Source organism: Petaurus breviceps, unplaced genomic scaffold (genome assembly GCF_028583685.1).
Source record: "Petaurus breviceps papuanus isolate PSGF00001 unplaced genomic scaffold, PetGlider_PUasm1.0 90881, whole genome shotgun sequence".
NCBI classification, from domain to species: domain Eukaryota; kingdom Metazoa; phylum Chordata; class Mammalia; order Diprotodontia; family Petauridae; genus Petaurus; species Petaurus breviceps.
This window is the reverse complement of record NW_027187369.1, coordinates 16,023,741-16,047,131: the sequence shown is the minus strand read 5'-3', so window position 1 is coordinate 16,047,131 and position 23,391 is coordinate 16,023,741. Positions and strand designations below refer to the sequence as shown.

Sequence of the window (23,391 nt, the reverse complement as noted above, 5' to 3'; positions counted from 1 at the left end):
GCACAGTGAATAGAGCCCAGGCCCTGGAGTCAGGAAGACCTGAGTTCAAATCCAGCCTCAGACACTTAACACAAAACTAGCTGTGTGACCTTGGGCAAGTCACTTAACCCCAATTTCCCTCCAAAAAGCCAAAAAAAAAGACTTGGGTTCAAATCCTACCTCAATGGTTTACTAGTTGTGTGACCCAATCACTTAATTTTTTTCTACCTCAGTTTTGTCATTTATAAAATAGAGATAATAATGCCTCCTATGGGTATCATGAAACCTGAAATCTTGTCTGTAAAATGCTTTACAAATTTTCCAGTGCTATATGTATGGGAGTGTGTGTGTGTGTATACACATAATATATACATATATGTATATATATGTATGTGTGTATATGTATATGTCAATTATTATTATCTCACAGCCTATGTTAACATTTATACAAGTTTAATTAGAAGAAGGAAAGGATATCCTTAATAATGGCCTGGGGCAATCACACTTTCTTGGGTTCCTACCTCAAGAACCATAGAATGTTGAAGCTCAAACAGAACTTTGAGGTCCAGCACTCTGTGTGAACCCAGTATATGAGTGGGGAGGTGAACTCACTTGTTTGATATCATGACCAAAAAGCCAAGATTTGAACCTACATTGTCTGAGTCATAAGTTCAGAGGGTCTGTCCATCATTATCATCAGAAAGTATTTTAATGGAGATATAGCATGGCACAGTGGAAACAGTGTTCCTTAGGAGCCAAGAAACACTGAGAAGGGAGGCTTAGAGGGTAGCCAGTCTAACCAGTCCCCTCACTTTACACATCAGGAAATGGAGACCCAGTGAGATGAAGCAATTTGCCCAAGATTTGCTAGTTAGTAGAAGAACCAATCTAATGTTATTTTTATTACCCTGCTCTGGAAGTGATGTCATATGTGACCTTGCCCAGGTCACTTTTCATTTCTAAGCCTCAGTTTCCCCATCCATCAAATGTTAGTGTTGGGCTAGCCAACCTCTAAGGTCCTTTCTAGCTCTGATTTCATATGATTTCATTCCTGTTTCATTGGAGTAATCCCACTGAAGTACCACTGAAGTCACCAATAGACCATACAGACACAGCAGATGCATAAAAAGTATAAGAACACCAAATGGACACAAGAACAATTCCAATAATAATTAAGATGAAACATATAAATGATTCTCAAGACAAGGAGAAATATGTTAACACAGGAGATGAGTAGAGAATAGAGTGGGATATTTCAGACTAAGTGGGATTCTGGAAGAGTATTAATCTACTATTTGCTGGCTTCATGCCCTTTTTCTCACCCACCCACCCCACCCCCAACCATTAGGGTCCATACTAATCTCATCTCCCCACAATGACTTCATTTGGGGGGAACTTTTGAGGAAAGTTTACAACAAGTTTGCATCAACTCCAAATTGTAAGCAACCTTCAACCACCACGTGCGGATCAGAAACGCCAACAGTTGAGCTGTGCTCAATTCAATTCGCCCACCATGTATATGTATGGTGGGGAGATTTGACCCTCAGAGTAGGAAAGGCCACTGGCAGTGGCCTCTCTCCATGGTCCCTGCTCCTCAGCCTTCAGGAGTGGACCATCCCGGCCTCAAGAATGCCATAAGGCACATGGTCTTTTGTGTCACCATTACCCAGAAACTCTTCTAGTAATGGAGATGGTAGAAGGAAGAGTATCTTGGATAAATGCCCCATTTTGAGCAACACCACAGTAATAACCAGAGCTGACTTTTCTTTCAAGATTTTACCTTCTTCTGTTTCTTCCCAGGTTGCTTCTCTTTCATCTAATTCAAAAATCTAAAAAAGTCATCCTCCTTTGTTTTTTTTTTCTTTCCTGCCAGGTGAGATGTCAAAATGATCTGAATTTCTAAGAAATAAAAACCACTTTGAATGCTGTTTTACTCTGGTTTTCCTCAGTAATTGATCTACAAAAGAAATCTCCAGGTAGATAGACTAAAAAGCTTCTGTTCTTCCAGGCATCCTCTCAAAGAAACTTAAAAGTTTTAGTTTATGGAACTCCCTGTGAGGCAATCTAGTAGAGTGGGAATAGAGATGGGCTGCAAGGCTGAGGATCTGGATTTAGATCCTGCTCACCCACTTACTGGGGCAGTTAGGTGACACCACAGTGGGGAGAGTGCCAGGCCAGGCCTGGAATCAGAAAGACTCATCTTCCTAAGTTCAATTCTGGCCTCAGTCACTTACTAGCTGCGTGACCCTGGCCGAGTCACTTAACCTTGTCTGCCTCAGTTTCCTCATCTGTAAAATGAGATGGAGAAGGAAATGAAAAATCATTCCAGAATCTTTGCCAAGAAAACCCCAAATGTGGTCACAGAGAGTCAGACACAACGGAAAATGACTGAACATCCACTTAGTAGGCATGAGAGCTTGGGTGACTCAGGGTCCCTCTTGAGCCTTAGTTTGTCTGTTATTACTTGCAATAGTATCAATAGTATTCAGATCAGAGGCAGAAGAGTGCAGTGGAGAGTGCTGGACTTGAAAACCAGGAAGATTCAGGTTCAAATCCAGACTAAGACACTATCTGTGTAACTTGGGAGAGTCACTTAACCTCTAAAGACCCCATCTATAAAATGGGACTAATAATAGCCCCTAACATCCAAGGTTGTTGTCAGGATCCAATGAGACAATATTTATAAAGTGATTTGCAAACCTCAAAGCATTGTAAAAATGCTAGCTATTTTTTACTATTATCTATGTGACCTTGGGCAAGTCATGGGACAGGGGGGTGATTCCTCCATAAAACTAAGGAGTTCTTTCTAGCTCTGATATTGATAATGGTGATGAAAGCTACTGTTGAAACTTTCTACACTCTTTGTCACGCATACAAGGGCTGTTCATTCCTCCACTCACTTTGTTCTCCACACCAAATTGACTCTTAACTGTCTAAAATAAAGGCAAGACTCTCAGGTGCACAGCTTTCATTTTAAGGTTGTATTCCAAGGCATAGTTAATCTATGATTCTATCTGCTCATTTTCTCTAATCTAGCCATCACTCTCAACACAAAGGTTCTTCTCGTTTTTCTGTCTTTCTCTCTCTCTCTTTCTCTCTCTCTCTCTGTCTCTGTCTGTCTCTCTCTCTGTCTCTCTCTCTCTGTCTCTCTGTCTCTCTCTCTCTCTCTCTGTCTCTCTCTCTCTCTGTCTCTCTCTCTCCTTCTCTCCCCCTTCCCTACACTCATGGCTCTCATCCAGTAGCAATGACTAAGATAAAGGTTACTTCTTCCTTCTCCCCCCTGTCAAAGAGCATTTCCCCCCAATTCCAGGAAGGAGTTCCAGAAGCCTTTGGGATCCCAGCTACGTCTAAGACCTGTGCTTAACTCCAGAGTAACACATCAAGATGCAGGGGAACTAGGTCACTAACTCTTTTTGCTAGAAAGTTTCCCACCCATGACCCAGGCATGCACTTTCCACATTCCCTTCCACCCAGCAACCAGTTTCCCTTTGTCAGGCAAACTGGGAGCATGCAGGATGGTCCTAGCTTTTTATTCTGAATATTTATACTCCACAGAGTTCATTTTCCCAGTGTTGCTGATGGAACCAGCTCTCCTTTAATCATCTAGACAGGCTATCACAACATAAAAACAACACCACATGGGGCTTTCTGTCCAGAAAAGAGTCCTCAGTTACTTAGACTTAGAAAAAAACAAAGCTCCTTGTTTGGGGGGGTTTGAGGATTTTTTCTGAGGGGGGAGAAATGTTCAGGACCTGCAGGAGCCATGTAAAAATGTGGCCTGCCTCAAAAGGGCTGCATACCTTGGAGAAAACGAAATAGCTGGGTCATGATCCTACAAACAGCCTCCCACGACTGCAGATGCATTAAGCTCCATAGACTAACAGGGCATATTCATAAAGGGATATTATTCAGCCCAGGGAACCAACTCCCTGAAGCTGAGTGATTTACAGTACATTTCCTGCAACTGCATACGCAGGCTTTTGGATAGCTCGTCTCCTAGCAACAGATCCTCACTAATATTCTTTTTTGCTGAAGTGGCCCTACTAGCCACACAGAGCCCTGGCCAGGCCTACTCAGAGAGCCTGCGTATTACCATGGTAGTCACTGGCATATATTTTTTCTCAGGGAAGCAATAATTTCAAGGCACTGCCTGCCAAAGAGAAATTGGGAATTCAGGAACGTTTCTTTCCACCTCAAGGGTGCTGGTACAAATCACACTCACATTGCTCTCATCACATCATATATTCAGAGCTGAGACCTCAGTGTTCATCTAGTCCAACTCCCTTCATTTTATAGATGAGGAAACTGAGACTCAAGGAGAAGTTACTTGCCAAGGTCACTCACTGGATCATAGATCTAGAGACCATCTAGTTCAATCCCTTCCATTTTACAGATGAGGAAACTGAGGCCCAGTGAGAGGACCAGATTTGCCCAAGGTCACTCAAAGAATCATAGATCTAGAACTAGAAAGGACAACAGAGGCCAGCCAGTCCAATGTTCTTCATTTTACAGAGGAGGAAACTGAGGCCAAGGGCAGGGAGGAGACTTGCCCAAGGTTGCATAGCTAAAAAGGGGCAGAGCCAGTATTTGTACCCAGGTCCTCTGACTTTAAACCCATCACAATAGTCCCACTGGACCCCACCCCAGAGAACCCTACCTACCTAGAGTTTCCTCCTAAAATTTGTTTTTCCAGTTAACTAAGGATATATGACATCGACATAACTGCCTCTGAGTTTGTAAGCAGTTTGGATGCATCAGCTCACTTAGGTCTCACAGCAGTGGGAGCTGCTATTGTCCTCATTTAACAGATGAAGACATTGAGGCTCAGAGAATTTAACTGGGTTGCACAGCTGCTAAGTGTCGGTTGTGAGATTTTTAAAAATTATTGATTTTGTCTTTTTGGAGGGGGGAGGGCAGGGCAATTGGGGTTAAGTGACTTGCCCAAGGTCACATGGCTAATGAGTGTTAAGTGTCTGAGGCCGAATTTGAACTCAGGTCCTCCTGACTCCAGGGCCACTGATCTATACACCATAGCACCTAGCTGCCTCCTAGATGTAGGATTTGAAACAATGCTGCTCTGACTGCAAGTCAGTATTTCAGTCACTATAGTGGTATACCATGGGCCCAAAGACCCCTTCTATCCTCAAGCTGTGTATGTGTCCAAAATATAGCAGGTGAATAGCATAATCAAGTCAAGAATGGATCTATTAACAAGACAACAGGTTTGGGCTATTTTCCATCTGGGAAGTATACACTTGGGTATCACCACTGATGATCAACAAGTCAAATTCCACTGGAAGCCTCCCTCCCTTCCTTCCTTCCTTCCTTCCTTCCTTCCTTCCTTCCTTCCTTCCTTCCTTCCTTCCTTCCTTCCTTCCTTCCTTCCTTCCTTCTTTCCTTCCTTCCTTCTTTTTTGTCTTCTAAAGTGAGTTCTAAGGGCAGCTAGGTGGTGCAGTAAATAGAGCACCAGTCCTGGAGTCAGGAGGACCTGAGTTCAAAACCAGCCTCAGACACTTAACACTTACTAGCCGTGTGACCTTGGGCAAGTCACTTAATCCCAATTACCCCTCCAAAAATCAAAATTAAAAATAAAAAAATATATATAAAGTGAGTTCTTGACTTCATTTTGGCTTTGCTTTTGAATCTGTTTCTAATATCTACACTTTAGAAAGGATGCTGGAGAGGGCTTTGACACACAGCAGCCAAAACACAGAAGGAGAAAGGAAAGGGATCACTCTAACTCTAGCAAGAGATTATTCCAGCAAGATGATGAAGAATAGTCAAGATGGACAAATTCAAATGAATTTTTAAATCAATGATGAGTTAAAGCAACTCTGAGGTTCCACTGCACACCTATCAGATTGGCAAAGATAACAAAACAGGAAAACAACAAATGTAGAAGGAGTTGAGAGAAAATAAACATACAAATGTATTGTTGTTGGTGGTGGTGGGGTTTTTTTTTTGCTTTTTTTTGGAGGGCAGTTGGGGTTAAGTGACTTGCCAAGGTCACACAGCTAGTTTTTTTGTGTGTTAAGTGTCTGAGGCCAGATCCAAACTCAGGTCTTCCTGACTCCAGGGCCAGTGCTTGATTCACTGCACCACCTTGCCACCCCGATACAAATGTATTGTTGATGGAGCTGTGAATTGGTCCAGTCATTCTGGAAAAGCAATTTGGAAGTATTCCCCCAAACTGTGCATACCCTTTGACCTAACCATAGTATTACTAGGCCAAAGATAGAGAGAGAGATAGAGAGATAGATAGATGGATGGATGGATGGATATATAGAAAGATAGATAGATAGATAGATAGATAGATAGATAGATAGATAGATAGATAGATAGATAGACATACAGATACATGCCAAAGAGATCAAAAGAGGAATAAAAGGGCCCATAGGTTATATACATACATATGTGTATATATATAGATATGTGTATTGTGTATATATGTATATCTGTGTGTGTATCAGCTGTTTTCATAATAGGCCAAAACTCGAAACTAAGGGAATACTAACTTATTTGGGAATAGCTGAACAAATTGTAGTATATGAATATAGTGGAGTATTATAGTGCCATAAGAAATGATGTAAAGGATAGTTCTAGAAGAAGCTGTGAAGTCCTCTAAGACCTGATATAGAGTGAAGCAAAAAGAACATGACCAGTTTATATAACAGCAACATTATAGAGAAAAACAACTTTGAAAGCCTTTAGAACTCAGACCAAGGCAATGTTAGACTGAGTCCAGAGGCTTAAAGATGAATAAGGGCAGCTATCCCAGCCAGGGGGTGATGGCCTTAAAACCCAGAGTGAGGCATGGATATGGCCAATGTGGGAATATACTTCGCTGCACTGCCTGCGTTTGTTATGAGGGTTCTATTTTAGTTAATTGTTCACTTTGGGCGGGGGGAGCAATGGGAGAGAGAGATTGCTTTAAAAAAAAAAGGTTGAGGGGCGGCTAGGTGGCGCAGCGAGTAAGAGCGCCAGCCCCAGAGTCGGGAGGACCCGGGATCAGTTCAGGCCTCAGATACTTAACACCCACACAAAAAAACTGGCCGTGTAACCTTGGGCAAGTTACTTAACCCCAATTGCTTTAAAAAAAAAAAAGGGGTGGGTTGAAGTTTGCTGGACTTGAAGGAGGAAGAAAGGTTTTGCAAAGGGGACCAGGGCTAAGATTTTGAAACCTGATCTTCGTCCGCCATCTAGTGATGGAAGGTACATTCTGCACAGATATGTGCTCCCCAGTTTTCACTAGCAAGTGCTGCTTCCTTTGCATTTTTGTAATAGACTTATTCAGGATTGTCAGCTCCCCTTAGAAGCATTAAAGTTCAAGAGTGTCCTTTCACTTTTAGGACCAAATCTTACTAATAAAACTTACTTTAAAAACTAATTAACATTGGGTCCCCAACTAGTCTTTTAGGGAGGAGAATGGGGTAAGCAAGACAGAGTGTATCAGAAAATGCCTGTGACCTAAAACCAAAAGGCATCAATATCATTTTTTAAAAACAAAAATAAATAAAAACCAAAAATCAGGTACAGAGTTGATATTCTTTCTGTAGCTTATAGGCTAAATAGGGTATGGAAAACCCCCTTTATATAAGTGAAATGTAATCATGGTATCTGTCTCTCAGATGTTTAAAATGGACCCCACTTTTTTTTGGAGGGGGAAAGGTAGGGCAATTGGGTTTAAGTGACTTGCCCAAGGTCACACAGCTAGTTTTGTGTTAAGTGTCTGAGGCCGGATTTGAACTCATGTTCTCCAGGGCCAGTGCTCTATTCACTTTGCCACCAAGCCGCCCCATGGGTCTCACTTTAAATAGTCTGGTCCCTTGGGTGCTGGTGGTAAAGCATTCCCAAGTTTCAAGTGCAAGCATGTTTCAGGGTCTCTCTTGGGAATGCATTAAGCTCATCAGACACAGGAAATATCACAGTCATCACATGATGGAAAGACTTTTCCTGGGAGACAGAAACACCAGGCTGATACACAGTTGGGCAAATGTGGTGAATTAGTCTGGCCTGCTTTTTCACAGGGTCATAGATTTAGAGCTGGAGGAGACCTTCATCTAGTCAACTGTCTCATCTCATAGGTGGGGAAAATAAGACCAAGAAAGATGAAGCAACTTGTCCAAACTCTCATGGGTAAGGGACAATCCAGCATCATACTTATGTATACATATATGTGTGTTTATGACACCCAAACACAATACATATTCATGCATACATAAACACACATATATGTATGTGTAAATATACATATAGCTATCTATATTTAAGAGTTATGGACTTTTAATTATACCATTTGCCTTATTTTAAAGGGCCACCTGCCTTTGCCACGTATTACCAGTGTGACCTTGGGCAAGTCACTTTATCTGTGTGGGCTTCAGTTTCTTTATCTGTAAAATGAGGGAAGTGAACTGGATTCTCTTTAAGATCTCTTCCAACACTAGTTTTAAGATCCTAGGACCCTATGCTTGTTAAATCAAAGTGAATTCTGTTCAGTGTTATCTCAAGGGCAAAACACTGGCTCACTCCTCCCACCCCGACCCCAACAGTGATTTCTGTGCTAACCTTCTGTTTAGAGACATTGTGTTTATGTGGGGAGAAAATTTTGCTTCAGTTTATAAATAATAATTTATAAAATGAACATCTGGCAAACAAAATCTGGGACACTGGATAAAATAGACCAAAATGAAACCACACTAGGCTGGCTTCCCAGAGAAGCAGCCAGTCAGCAGTACCTAACTTATCAAGGGTGGGGTTAAAGAGGGTGCAGGGTAGGGAGAAAGGTAGATTACAGCAGCAACAGGAGAAGGCCCCAATTGAAGAAAGAAAATTTCAATTGTCAAAGAGACACAAAATGAAACCTTATTGCAAAATAGATTTCTATAGGCAGTTATCATAGCTAGAGAAAGAGAAACAAGCCAGACATGATCAATCAATAATCTCTTATTAAAATACCACTGAGTGCTCCTAAAACTGTAGAGAGCCACTTGTCAGGCCTAAAGGTGTTGGGGAAATTGTCTAGGCAACCCACCACCCAATAGGAAAAGGCTGAAGCAGCGTATCTTGGGCTTCTGAGGATTCAAAAAACTCTTGGCTTAAATTCGCTGCAGAGGAAGAAGCAGGAGCAAATAAGACCTGCACACTTGTGGCCTATTTGCTCTTACAAGCCAGCCAGAGCTCTGATATTGAAATCTCCCAAGGTAAGGCTATTATCAGTTTCTTCATTTGGGTCTTTGAGATTTTGGGGGTGGGGTGGGGGGTCCCTCCTTTGGAGCAACTTCCATCCTTGGCAAGCTCCACTTAAAACATTCATTTCTTAGATTTCAAGCTGAAAATGGACTAGGTTTCCTCCATTACAAAATGAAGGGGGTTAACCAGATGTTCTTTGAGGTCCCTACTTCCAGGGACCTAGAATCTAATCTAACCCCTCCTCATTTTCCAGAGGAGGAAAGCAAGGCTTCGTGAGAGAAAGTGACTCCCCCAACGTCACACAGCTAGCCAGTTCATTTGGAAAAACAAGATCCCTAATGCTACAGAGAAGCATCTATTAAAATACTTAATGAGTGTTCCAGAAAGTGCAGGATCTCAGGGCATATTTTGCATGTTCGGTATTTGTGGTTTCTATAGGAGTGCTTCCATGCATAGCCTAAGCTTAAAAAAAAAAAAAAATCCCATGCGTTTTAGGTCCATGTGCTCTCTACTCAAGCTGTACTCTTCAGCCGCTAGGTGGCGCCACGGTGCACAGAGTGCTGGGCCTGCAGTCAGGAAACCTGGGTGACTCGGCAAGTCTCTTATCACCTGTTTTCCTCAGCTTCATCTTGTAAAATAGGGTTAATAATAACATCAATTCCCTACTCCCTAGGCATCATCAGATGAAATAATATTTGTAAAATGCTTGGGCTTAGCATAGTGTTTGCTCCCTTCCTTTTTTCTGCCTTGTTCCCTCCAAAAATTGGACTCCACCCTTAGGCTTTGATGCAGGCTTCCAAGCACAGCTCTCCCCGCCCCCAGCGTTTGGGGATGCGCTTCCCCCATTAGAATGTGAATTTTTTCCAGGGTAGGGACTATGTTACTTGCCTGTTTGCATTTGCATACCCAGTCTTTAGCATAGTATCCTGGCCCAAAATTAGCCCTTAATAAGTGCTCTGTCTGGTTGTCCAGAACGCTAGGACCCAGGTCTCCTGGTCCCACTTGAGCAATTGTATCTCCAAGAATACTCAGTTGCCTCTGGGATATCCTGAGGCCTACTTTACAAACTTCACCTTGCAATATAATCATGTTTTCTTGTAACTAAAATGAAAAAGGGTGAGGCTCCAAGGCTCAGGGAAGCTCAGAATGGAACTTAATTGTATTAAAATGATATTTGAAAGTGAATTGGCCCCACTTGATGCATAGTGCATGGGGGTGCATGGGACCTCTAATCTGCAACTGTATCCATCTCATGGGTAAGCACTATAAACAACAGCCATTTTGCACGTGTACAACCTGCACTGAATTGCTTATCTTCCCAATAAGGGTGGGTGATGATGGAGGAAGGGAGAGAATCTGGAATTCAAAGTTTTAAAATCAAATGTTTAAATATATATATATATATTATTATTTTTTACCTGCAACTGGGAAATAAGATATACAGGCACTGGGGCATAGAGGTCCAGCTTGCCCTCCTGGAAAATCTGAAGGGGAATGGGGGAGGATATGGGAGAGAGCAGATTGGGGAAGGGGGTATTCAGTGGGATCATTGTTTTGGGGTGGTGGGTGGGGGAGAAACAGGGGAGAAAATTTGTAACTCAAAATCTTGTGGAAATGAATGATGTAAACTAAAAATAAACATAAAATTTAAAAAATATAAACAACAGCCATTGAGAGTCATTAAAAGAGCTCAGGCTTTGGGATTAGAACTGTTACCACTGCACCCTGCCCACTCCCTAGGCAAGGATTTCATTTTTATTTGTATTAATGATGAGTACTTAGTATTAATACTGGGAATTAGTGAATAAGGAGTGTTTAGTACTAATGGTTAAAATACCAATGTTGAGGTTCATATTTAATACTCATAAGGAATATTCATATTAACATTTTAGTGTTAATAGGAATTCTGTAGCAAGGTTGTCTCAACTTGACTCACTCTGGGCCTGTATTTCTCTGTAACCCAGTTAGAAGCTCTATAGATTCTGAAACTCTTAAAAGACAATGGACAAAGGGAATATTTCTAGGAAGAGGGGAAAGAGAAGAAAGGAAAGGAAGGATGGAAGAGTCATGTACTAACTAGAGTGCTGACTGACCCTCTTTTAGATCCAAATTCCAAAATAATTTACCACTTCCAGACTTGAGATGAAATACTCCTCTAGAAACCACAGTTTTAGAATTTAGAACATACAAAAAATGCCCTCTTCCTATGCTGTTTTACAGATTCCTTGGAGGGGGGACGTTAGGGAAAATTGGTCTTAATATCTCTTACCATTAGGGAGCACATAGGTCTAGAAGGGTTATTTAATCCCCCTGCCCTCATTTTATAGGTGAGGAAACTTTGAAGGCCCTGGAGGTGAGATGACTTAAAGTTCAGCCTTCTTTCAAAGAATAGTTGCTGCCCCTTCTAGTCTATCTTGGGACCCATGCTGGAACCCGCTCTATAAACAGCCTCTACTAGCTCACATGTGTTTACGTGAGAAACAAAACTGTGCCTTAATTAACAATATTAGCAATAGAAACTCAATCATCCTATTTCAAGTCCTAACTTCGTAATTACCTATCTGAGTGACTTTGGATAAATCATTGCCCCCCCCGCCTTGGTTTCCCCCCTCTGCTAAAGGTGGAGCTGAACTGGACTCTTTTGGCAGACCAGTGAAGCCTATGGACCCCTTGCCAAAATAATTAATATTTTTAAATAAATGAAAGAAATGCTTAATGACATTTAGAGGTTACCAAAAATAAACATGTCATTTTTCCCATCCAAATTCACAGATAACCTAAAATCTAGGGTTAATAACCCCTGCAATACAGGCTCTCTAAGATCCAGTTCCCAAAATCAGTGGACTAATCATGTCCCAAAATCAGTGGACTAATCATGTCTTCTAAATCACCAACACTAAATTTACCCCAATTCAAAGTATTTCCTTAGTCATAGTAGGCATATTAAGGATTGAGTAAATTCAGTTGAATTGGGTACCATCACAAAACCATAGTCAGAACAGCCCCCTAGATCCCTTATAACCACCTACTTGTCCATCTACTTTAATTTCCTTAGTTTTGTCACCCTGGATGTATCAGCCACACTAAGGCACAGTCCCTGGACCCAAGGGGAGCTGTCTATATGTAGTTTTTATTATTCAATTTTATTATTCAAATGATGGCACTAGTTTTATTCAGTAGAACATGGAGGACACAGGCAGAAAGCTCACCACTGAACTTGGTGCCAAGAAGAAAGCACTAGTCCTCCAAAGCTCAGAGTTTGGAGGTATCCAGCCTACTGAAGGCCTGCTTTCCTGATGAACCTTCCCACCCTTTGTTTGGTTCTACTCACCATAACAACCAAGGGCCTGCCTGAGAGGAGTGGTCAGTTGGGTGTGACATCATAGTGGAGGGGCAGTTAAGGATCCAGACCCTTAAGGAAAAGGCAGTTGGTTTTCTTCCTAGAACCTGAGAACAGCTCAAGATTAGTTTGAACCCTTGCTAGAAAGGGGATGAACAATGGGGGGATGTTTATTTTAAAATTCTGTTTTCAACAGGTTAAAACAATGAATCGGTTTCCATTGCATATTTGGGTGTGTTTTTGGTTTCTTTCAATGGAATCTCTGCTCCACATCTCCTTTGTTTCTTCAGGTGAGTTGAAACTGACCAAACCATTACCTAGGCTGAAATGGACATGATGTTCCTATTCCATTGATGGCTTTATTCTGGAGAGTTGGGGGGGGGTGCAATGATGCTGTTATATTGTTTGGCAATTTGCTTTATTTTCAAGACAAATAACAAAAAAAAGTACTTTGTAGCTCCTGTAAATTCCTATAACTCATCGAAGAAGATCATTAAAAGAATTCTAGATATGGATGAAAAAGTCTTCGAAGTGAAAGACCAGTTTGTTCCTAACAGTACCAACCCAGGTAAATCATCATTTTGTTTATATTTGGCAAAGCTGCTGTAGCCCCACAAGGGGAAAAGAAGAATAACTTCTACTAGGAAAAGAGTAGCTGAGGGGACAACTAGGTCTAGGAAGAAAGAGCTCAGGAAGCATAGTACATGGATGTGGCCCTTGTTCTGACTTGTGTTCATTTCACTTTATTGGTCATGAGTAAAAACTGTATACAGTTAAGATACTCAAGATCAAATACTACCTCTGACCCTTACCAGTTATGTGGCCAGAGGTGAGTCACTGAACTTGTCTGTGCCTCAGTTTTCTTCGTCTATAATGTATCATTGGGCATTGTAGACTCCCAAAAGAACATGAACAAGTGGTACCAAGCAGGTTGTGACTGGGGCCAGTAAGTCATCTCCTCTGTCTAGAACATAGAGGTTGTGGGAGGACAGCAGAATATAATGGACAGACGGTCAGCTTTAGCATCACAGAGACCTGGGTTTAAGTCCAGCCTTTGACTCTTATTGTCTGGGTGACTCTGGGCACATCATTGACCCACCTAGTGCCCCCAGGAAGTCCTCTGAGACTAAAAGTTAAAGAGGAGGGGCTGATCTGAATTAGTAGAAGTTACTGCTTTGGGAGTTTGATCCTCAGTTTCCCTTAGCCTCTGCCTAGGAATGGCCTGATGTTATAAAGGCATGTGATATCTAGTCGCTATGTTGTTCAATGGCAACGGTCACCTCCTAGCAAATCCTCTCCCTCTCTCTTTTCCAGGCCACATCAATGGGAAAACTGACATGGGAGAGCAACATATGGGTAAGTCACTTCAAAATTCTTTACTCAGGAAAGGATTCAGTTGGCATAGAGGTTGATACAGTGTTTTTATCCTAAATTATCATGTCATTTTACATTGTCACTTTAGAACAAATTGCAATTCTAAAAAAAGAGCAACTTATTGGGAAACCTGCTAGGCCCTATGCTCCAACCAAGCCAAGAGGAGACCAGAAACCTCAGGCCTTTTCTGGGGTCCAGAATCAGACAAATGCTGAATATTTAGTACATCTGTATAGCTGAGGCCCAGAGGAAGTAGCATGCAATGAGGACATTTGTAACTTCAAATGTTAGTTTCCTCTTTTCTTTCTTCAGGTAAACTCCCATAATCCAATTATCCATAGATGATTATTTCGGGTGTGTATTCATACCCTGAATACCCACTCCCCACTGAACAGGCTATCACTACATGCATATTCTGTGTGTCTGTCCCTGTCTCTGTCTCTCTGCCTCTCTCTGGTCTCTATCTCTGTCTTTGTCTCATCATCCCTTTCTATGTCTGTGTCTTATGTGTATGTCTCTATCTTTCTCTCTCCCTCCCTCTCTCGCTCTGTGTCTGTCTGTCTCTATGTGTCTCTCTGCTGTGTGTTTCTCTTATCTTGCTGTGCCTATGTGTCTGTCTCTCTGACTGTCCCTCCCTCTCTGTCTCTGTCTTTTTATCTCTCACCATCCCTCACCCCCTCCCTACTTGCTTTCTAGCTGTCTTTCTCTCTGTCTCTCCCTCCCTGTGTGTTCTCTGTCTCCTTCCATCCCTCTCTCTGTCTCTCTCTCTGTCTGTCATTCTCTCTCTCTCTCTGTCTCTCTCTCTGTCTGTCATTCTCTCTCTCTCTCTCTCACACACACACACACACAGACACACACACAGTTCATACATAGGAAATGTAAGGTCTAAGGGGAGAGATTATAACTGGGAAGGAGGGAGTTAAGAAGGGATTCTTGGAATAGTTAACCTTTAAATTCCACTGGTAAAGAGCTTAGCAGGCACAAAGGATAGTCTGGGCAAAGATATGGAGCAGAGAGACTGCATGGCACATTTCAGAGATAGATATTTTCCCAGTCTATTGCCCACTCCTGACCACCCGAGGTTATGCTCAAACTGCTTAGCCCCTGGCCTCTGGTCACCTGTTCTGCTGCCACCCACTTGTTTCCTTTCTGCCTTCAAGCTTTATCCATAATCCCCCATGTCTTTGTTCTGAAGGCTTGCAAAGTTATGTGGCACATTGCACAAACCCGCCTCAGAGGTTTGTGAGGGATGTAGTTTCCAAGAAAGACATGGTGCCATCTGGACCCAGGAATGATCTTGGTGCTTTATTTTCCAAGCCTCCATGCCCATTCCCAGTCATTGGTGTTCATTCTAGGAAGGCCCCTGGGGGAAGGCCATGCTGGGAGGACATCTCCAAGGATGTTACACACACAACTGGTTGTGATGTTATCCAGTTGCAGTAATGATCTCCAGGTTAGGTCTCATTTTTTAAATTTCAGTTCCTAGTTTCAAAAAGACATTCTCGGTAACGGAGCCCGGGAACAATTCTAAAGGCCGTATTTGGTTCAAGAAAGGAGATGTCTGGAAAGGTTGGTAAAGTTTAATTGTCATAAATTGTCCTTTCATCTCAGATGCATAATGTCTAGGGTGGTAGCTAAATACCTCTTGGGGAAATTGTGAGGCCTTACTCCTGCCAACTTTACTTCAGCACTGTCCACATTGACCAGGGCCCAGACCTGTATTTGAGGAGGTGCACCATCTGTGCAAGCTATGCCTTCCCATCCTGGCTATTTCACCCTCACCCTCTCCCTATTTCCTATGGCTGATGTTATGGAGCTCACTGCACATACAGATCTGTACTCTCACACGTGTGCGCACGCACATAGACACACACACACACACCTATCATTGACCATACTGGCCTGAATAACTCCTACTCAGACACAACACACTGGCCTTGTGACTCCTGCACAGACACTATATACTAGACACATTGGTCTGAGTGACTCCTACAAAAGATACACACAAACTGCTTATTCCTACACAAAGACACACCTCTCAGTGGCATACTTAGTTGTGTGATTCACACACACACACACACACACACACACCCCTTCACCTATCACTGAAAACAATGGGATGAATGACTCCCACACATACAATCACACATCACTCTATACCTTCAGTTGTGTGACCCTGCACTAACACACATCTCTCAACAGGCACACTGGCCTGAGTGACACATATATCCATGTCACTAGACATACTGCCTAGAAAGATTCTCACAAAAGGACACGTATAAAGAGAATAAAATGGATAAATAAAGGGAATAAAGAGCTGACAGCTAGTTTTGTCTCCATGATAAGAAATTGTAGACTAGTTGTATCTATGTTTGTGTGTGTATATGTGTGTATATGACAATGTATACATAAAATATATATGTACCCATATACACATACAGATACATACATATATATCTACTTGAGATTGTTGTTGACAATATCTTGATGCAGAGTTCTCCCCAACTCCTTCTTCCCTGAATTCTTGCCCATCAATTCTCCCCCAGAATTGGAGGGATTGGGACCAATACCTTAATGACCATACTCTTAAGAACATCTCTGAGTATTATAGTTATACATACCTTGTTGCTACACAGTTTAATCCTAATAGTGACTTCCTAACTAATGCTCATTTTTTATTCCAGACACTACAGATACTGACATGGACATGGATAGGACATACAGTGAACCAGATGAGCATTTGAAAGATCGTTCCCCGGAGAAGAAAGGAATCAACTGGGAAAAAGGTTGATGAAGTCTAATTATGATAAATTGATTTCAGAAATACATAATTCAGGACAAAAGTATGATGACATTGCTATGTCAGAGTGTCCTTGATCTCATAAATGTGGAAGATTGAATGAATGAAAAAAAAGGAAGGGCATTTAGTAACCACTCACTGTATGCTAAACACTATGCTAAGCTCTTGGGATACAAATAGAAAAGACAGCCTCCACTTTCAGTGAGGTGACTTTCTAATGGGGAGTGTGGAGGCCAGAGAGGTAACTGACTAGGGTAGAAGTAGAAAAGAGTGGAAGGCATTACATAAGTAGCACAAGTTTGTGGACTGTGTGGTCAGGAGAGGAAGGGATATTCTTTCTGCTAATACAGATCACAACCTGTCCACTATGGCTTAGACTGGACCATTCTTATGTGTACCCTCCCATAAGTCTTCCGTGGTGAAGGAAAGCAGGGGTGGAGGGGTGAGAGGGCCTTCCCCCTAGATCTCTTGATCTTGTGTCTCTAACAGTACAGCAAGTGAGTTGTCCATCAGTTAGTTACCTTTTATTTGCACCAAATGGCTGGCCTACCTCCTTTTCTAGTCATGCATCTTTCTGATGATATCCTTTATACCAATTTTCTCATTCCATTCTCCAGTGGCTATGTGGTGCTGCCTAGTCACCTCCTCTCCTTTGCCCTCTAGGGAGCCCTCAAATTTAATTTTTTTTAAGCAATTGGGGTTAAGTAACTTGCTCAAGGTTACATGGCCAGTTATTTCTGGGTGTGGTGCTAAGTATCTGAGCCTGGATTCAATCCCCTAGGTCATCCCAACACTGGAGCCGGTGCTCTTACTCGCTGAGCCACCTGGCCACCCCCCAAATTTAATTCTTTAGAAATTATGATGTTAGGGCAGCTAGATGGCACAGTGAGTAAAAGGGCTGGCCCCGGAGTCAGGAGGACCCTAGTTTGGTTCCAGCCTCAGACACTTAACACCCACACATAAAAAAAAAACCTAGCCATGTAACCTTGGGCAAGTTACTTAACCCCAATTGCTCTCCAAAAAGGCAAAAAAAAAGAAATTATGATGTTATAAGATTCCCAGATTTATGATATCGTTGGAATAATACTGATTTTTCCTTTGTTTCAAGGAGAAATCTGAGATCATTTGAAGCACTATGCTCCCTTTCTCCTTACTGTTCAATTCTGGACACATTTCATTTTCCATCCAAAGTGTTTATCCTCTCTTTAATGGTGGACTAACTCAATAGGCTGTCCATTGAAGTCATGGAATTCTTTATCTATTTGGTTTTCCTGTGTGAGTAGTGAAGCATAAGGTTCCCACTGAGTTGAGTGGACCCCCATGGATAAGGGAGGACATGGATAAGAGTGGCACAAGATAAAAAGGTAGAGATGGATTGTGATCTGTATGTACCATCTAGTATATACATTAGACTGTGAGCTCCTTGAGGGCATAGTTATCTTTTACCTTACTTTGTATCCCTAGCACTAAGCATGGTGCCTGGAATATAGGAAGTGATTAATAAATTCTTGTTGACTTGACTTTACATTACAAATTAGAAAACAGGCAATAATCATCCCCAGATTTGAAATGTATACATTGGTAGAATTTTACGAAATTAAAAAAATACTATATATAAAAATATTATATAGAATAAAAAAGATTCTGCTATGGTAGTAAGAGTACTGCATTTAGGATTAGAAGACCTGAGAGTGAATGCAGCTTCAGCCATTTCCTAGCTGTGTGACCTAACCCCAACCTCTTCTAGACTCAGTTTCCTTCCTCTGTAAAATGAACTAATAAGCTTTGTATTACCTGTCTCACATAGTTGTTCTGAGGTTCAGATAAGATGATAAGATATACGTGGAGGCAGCTACCTAAAATATGAAGCCCTCCAGAAATCAAAGCTATTTAAATGGTCAGTAGGTATCCTTATATGTTCACGGCCACATCCACACAGTAAGTACTTTGTCCTTTGTGTAGTCAATATAGTCATGTAGGAATCAACTGACAGATCCAACTGAATTGTGGCCAAGCGATTGAACTTGTGTGTGTGTGTGTTTTTTTTTTCCCTCTCCCCGCTTTAAATAGTGATACATAACCGGCCTCTTCTTGCAGAAGTCCTGTCGTTTGGCTGTTTATCTTTGCTATTTGCTTTGACTGGCGGAGCAGCTCTGTGGTTAACCATATAGTAAGTATATTTGTAAGCCGATAAATGGAATGTTTTTCTCATTCTGTGATGGACCTAGAATGGGTATGGTGCAGTGGGAAAACTACTGGATTTGAGAGCAGAAGAAATGAATTAAAATCCCAGCTCTGCTCTTTGCTATCTGTGTGATCTTGAGAAAGTCACTGTCTTTCCCCAAGCCTCAGTTTTCTTCAACTCTAAAGTGATGACTGGATGACTTTGAGGTCCCTTCTGCTTCTCAGTCTCTAACCTTATCTATGACCTATATCTCCATCACTAGATCAATACGTGAATTATACAGGAAAATTAACACTTTCATGACTTTCCACGAACTAAAAGGAGATGTTACCAACTGTGACAAAGTACAAATGGAAATGAATGAGCAAATCATCCTAGGCTCAAGCCAGTGGTAGAAGACTTTGTACTATATAGCCTATTGTAAGTAGTGACTGGTTCTCATTTGGGACTGTTCTCATAGCCCTCACATACAAGATCTGTGCTAGATGCAGACACTGGTACTTTCCTTCCCTTAAGATTGGGTGTTAGGCCAAAAGTCAACTCTGAAGACTTTATTAACACTTTGGAAAGGGAACGCTGCCTGTGAACGTGTGTCAAAGGGACAAGGTAGATCAAAAGAGGGTGCTTAGCTCTCATCCATTTGTGTAGGGACATTGTCTGTCTGCTTTGTAGGCAAGTGACACAACAGTTAGACACCTTTTCTGTTTTCTCCTTTCACAAACACTAGGAAGCAGCAGCTACTAATTTCTAATTGGTGATATGTAAAGAAATAACATTATGCCATCCCTTAAATTATCTATGACCCCTAGAGAGAATATTTATAGCCTGAACTTAAATATAGATTCATAGAACTCATTTTATGTCAGAAAAACGAACCAATTCAGCCAAAGTCACAAGGCCATCCAATGGCCTGACTCTCATGCTAAGTTATTTCCTCATGAAAGCCTTGATCTAGATTTTTTTTGTATAGGAAATTCCTTCGGCATCTCATTTCCTTCTGTATCTTTAACTTTTCAAGTTGTGGGAACTTTGCATTGAATGTAAGTTAGCAAGTAGCAGTAACAGAATTAGAAATCAGGTCTCCTCCTTACTCCTCTAGGCCTCAATTCCCTCCTTAGCAAAATGAAGAGTGTCTGACTAAGTGATCTTTAAGGTTCCCTTCTTGTCTAACATTCTGCAACTCACTGATTCTGTATAGCACTTGATTGTTTCCAAAATTCTTTCTTTTATGTATATTTTTTCATTCAATCAATAAGCATTAGTTGAGCTCCTCTGTGTACAACCCTGTGAGGTTGGCAGGACTGATACTATCCCCATTATGCAGGTGAGGACTTGTGCTGAGAGAGGTTACCTAATGCTGTTCAGTCATTTTTTTTTCAGTTGTATATGACTCTTTGTGACCCCATTTAGGGTTTTCTCAGCAGAGATACTGGAGTGGTTTTTCTATTTCCTTCTCCAGTTCATTTGACAGATGAGGAAACTAAGGCAAACAGGGTGAAGTGACTTGCCCAGGGTCATGTAGCTAGTAAGTATCTGAGGCCAGAATTGAACTCAGGGAGATGAATCTTCCTGACTACAGGCCCCAAGTTCTGTCCACTGTAGCACCACCTAACTGCCCCCCAAATCAGATGGCTAGTGAAAAAGCAAAGTCAGTTCTAAAACCCAGGAGTCCAGATCTCCTGCCACACTCTGCACTGTAATGTGAACAGCTATATTTATAAATATGGGGATGGGAGTGACTTGAGTCTATTTGAAGGCAGGAGGAAAAGCAACCAGTTGAAAGGGAAAGGATAAAGATTGTAGAGAGACTGAAGATGAAGTCTTCTGGAGAAAACAGGAAGGGATAGAATCAAGCATACATGTAGAGGGGTTGACCCCGATAAAGAGAAAGGCCATTTTGTCAGAGACCTGGGGAAAGAAGAATAGAGTAGATAAAGTCAGAGGGTTTTGAAATAGAATGGGAGAAGACAGAGCTCACTGCACATGGTTAATTTTCTCAGTAAAATAAGAGGCAAGGCCCTTACCTGAAAGGAATGAAGGAGAAGGAGGTATGGAAGCTTGAGGAAAGGAAAGAAAGTTTGGATGAGATTCTGTGGCAATGAAACAGGGAATTGATTGGGGAGGAATAAAATGTTTGCCTTTCTGTAGTGAAGGTCCTGTTGAAGTTAAGCAACATGAATTTTAGCATGAATGTGTGACTTCCTTCAGTTCTAATCAGCAGTATGTGAGTAAGGGAAGAGGAAGTAGATGGTGGAAGCAGTCTAGGCCTGGGGCTTGGCAAGGCATGATTCATGACACAACAAGGTGGGGTGGGGTGAGAGATTTGAGAGTAAATAATGTGGAATTGAACTGGTTTCCAAGAGTGAGAAGAAAAGAAACTAAAGTCAGAGAAGGAATAAAATGGCCTAAGAGACTCCTGAGGGCCAGGGGATTGGAAATCTCACAGAGGACAGCAAATAGGTTTAGAAGGAATGAGGCATGGGGAGAGATGAAATGATAGGAGCATACATAATCATAGAGAGCAAGGATTCTTAACCTTTTTTATGTCTTGCACCCAGCTGGAGTATGAGGGAAAGAAGTCCAGTGTGAATGCTTACAACCATTCTGGAAAGCAATTTGGGATTAATTACTAAAGAGTACATAGCCTTTGACCCAACTATATATGTACTACTGCTAAGCTTATGCCCAAAACAAACAGAAAAAGGTCCTATATGTTCAAATTTTTTTTATAATAGCTCTTTTGTGGAAGCAGAAAAACTTGGAAACTTAAGGAGATGCCCATCAGTTGAGAAATGGCAGAATAAGTTGCAGTATATGAATGTGATGGAGTCCTATGAAAGACTTAGAGATTTCTGTTAACTTTTTTTTTGCTTTTTGGAGAGCAGTTGGGGTTAAGTGACTTGCCCAAGGTCACGTGGCTAGTTTTTTTTTTTAATAGAGAATTCTTTGTCAATTTTATTTCCTTAAAATGAAAACCCTTATAAGGTTCCACATTTTTTTATTTTTCTATTACATTATATTTTTTTCCCAATGAATGAAAATCCTCCTTGTTTCCTTCTCCTGCCCAATTGAGCAAAAATAAACACAGTTTAGTAACGCTGGTGACATATTTCAAATTGCTTTTGAGACTGGCTGGGTTCATAGTTCCACCAACATTACATTAATGTACATGTTCTCCCATAGCCTCTCTAGCATTTGTCATTTTTTCTTTTTTTTTTTTAAATCAGTTTTGCCAACCTGATGGATGGGAATATCAGAGTTGGTTTTTTTTTCAATTTATTTGTTTAGTTTTGGTTTACAGGATTCAATTCCAAAATTCCTTGTTTCACATTTTGTCCCCCTCCTTCCCCTTCCCTCCACGGCGACATACAGTCAATATAGGATCTGTAAATACTTTCACATTATACATTAATCAGGTTATAAAGACAGATTGTATCAGATGGAATGAAAAATGGTAAAGAGGACATAAAACCAAAGAAGAAAAGGAAAAAGATCAGATATTTTGCTTCCATTTAGATATAAACTCAGTTCTTTCTAGTTCTTTCTCTGGATGCACACATTTCTCTCCAGCATGAGTCTTTTGGGATTGACTTATATCACTGCATTGCTGAGAAGAGTCCAGTCTATCAAAGTTGGTCATCACACATATGTTGTGTCTGTAACTGTGTACACATTTCTCCTGGCTCTACTCTTCTCACTCAGAATCAGTTCTTTTAAGCCTCTCCAGGTAAATATGAAGACCATCTGCTCCTCGTTTCTTGTAGCACAATAGTATTCCATAACATGCATGTACCACAACTTGTTCAGCCATTCCCCCACACGGCTAGTTTTTGTGTTAAGTGTCTGAGGCCAGACTTGAACTCAGGTCCTCCAGGACCTGTGCTCTACTCACTGCACCACCTAGCTGCCCCAATTTCTGTTAATTTTTTTAAAATAGAGAGATTGGGTTACTACAGAGGTGGAATGTGTCTTCACTTTCAGATGAAGTTGCATTGGTTTTACTTAACTGTCCTACTTTATTACAAGAGAACTTTCATGAAATTGATGTCATCTATAAAAGTATATACTGTTTAAAAAACCATCAGTAAAACTTTGGGGAAAAAAGAGATACTCTGAAGGGGGATGATACAAAAAGAGAGATCCAGGCCAGAGTGAAAAGGATAGGAGGCTTGGAGTGGAAAATGGGTGAGGCAGGGTTAAGGTAAGTGGAGACTGGGGCGGCCAGGTAGCACAGCGAGTAAGAGCACCGGCTCCAGTGTCGGGATGACCTGGGATCGAATCCGGGCTCAGATACTCAGCACCACACCCAGAAATAACTGGCCGTGAACCTTGAGCAAGTTACTTAACCCCGATTGCTTGGGGCGGCCAGGTGGCTCAGCGAGTAAGAGCACTGGCTCCAGTGTCAGGATGACCTGGGATCGAATCTGGGCTCAGATACTCAGCACCACACCCAGAAATAACTGGCCGTGTAACCTTTAGCAAGTTACTTAACCCTGATTGCTTGGGGCGGCCAGGTGGCTCAGC

General features: G+C 41.6%; 1 protein-coding gene across 2 annotated transcripts in view; it reads left to right on the top strand.

The window, feature by feature from the left end:
- Positions 1-9,001: 9,001 nt before the first annotated feature.
- Positions 9,002-23,391, top strand: part of LOC138150619 (uncharacterized) — a 19,063-nt gene continuing 4,673 nt past the window's right edge. The window contains exons 1-7 of one of the 2 annotated variants that reach the window (XM_069074015.1): positions 9,002-9,179; positions 12,705-12,798; positions 12,966-13,076; positions 13,823-13,864; positions 15,362-15,451; positions 16,567-16,668; positions 18,753-18,852. In XM_069074015.1, coding sequence (XP_068930116.1) covers positions 12,714-12,798; positions 12,966-13,076; positions 13,823-13,864; positions 15,362-15,451; positions 16,567-16,668; positions 18,753-18,852 — 530 coding nt within the window. In that variant the 5' untranslated portion in view covers positions 9,002-9,179; positions 12,705-12,713. The remainder of the gene's footprint in view (positions 9,180-12,704; positions 12,799-12,965; positions 13,077-13,822; positions 13,865-15,361; positions 15,452-16,566; positions 16,669-18,752; positions 18,853-23,391) is intronic. The other variant, XM_069074016.1, reaches the window with a different exon arrangement.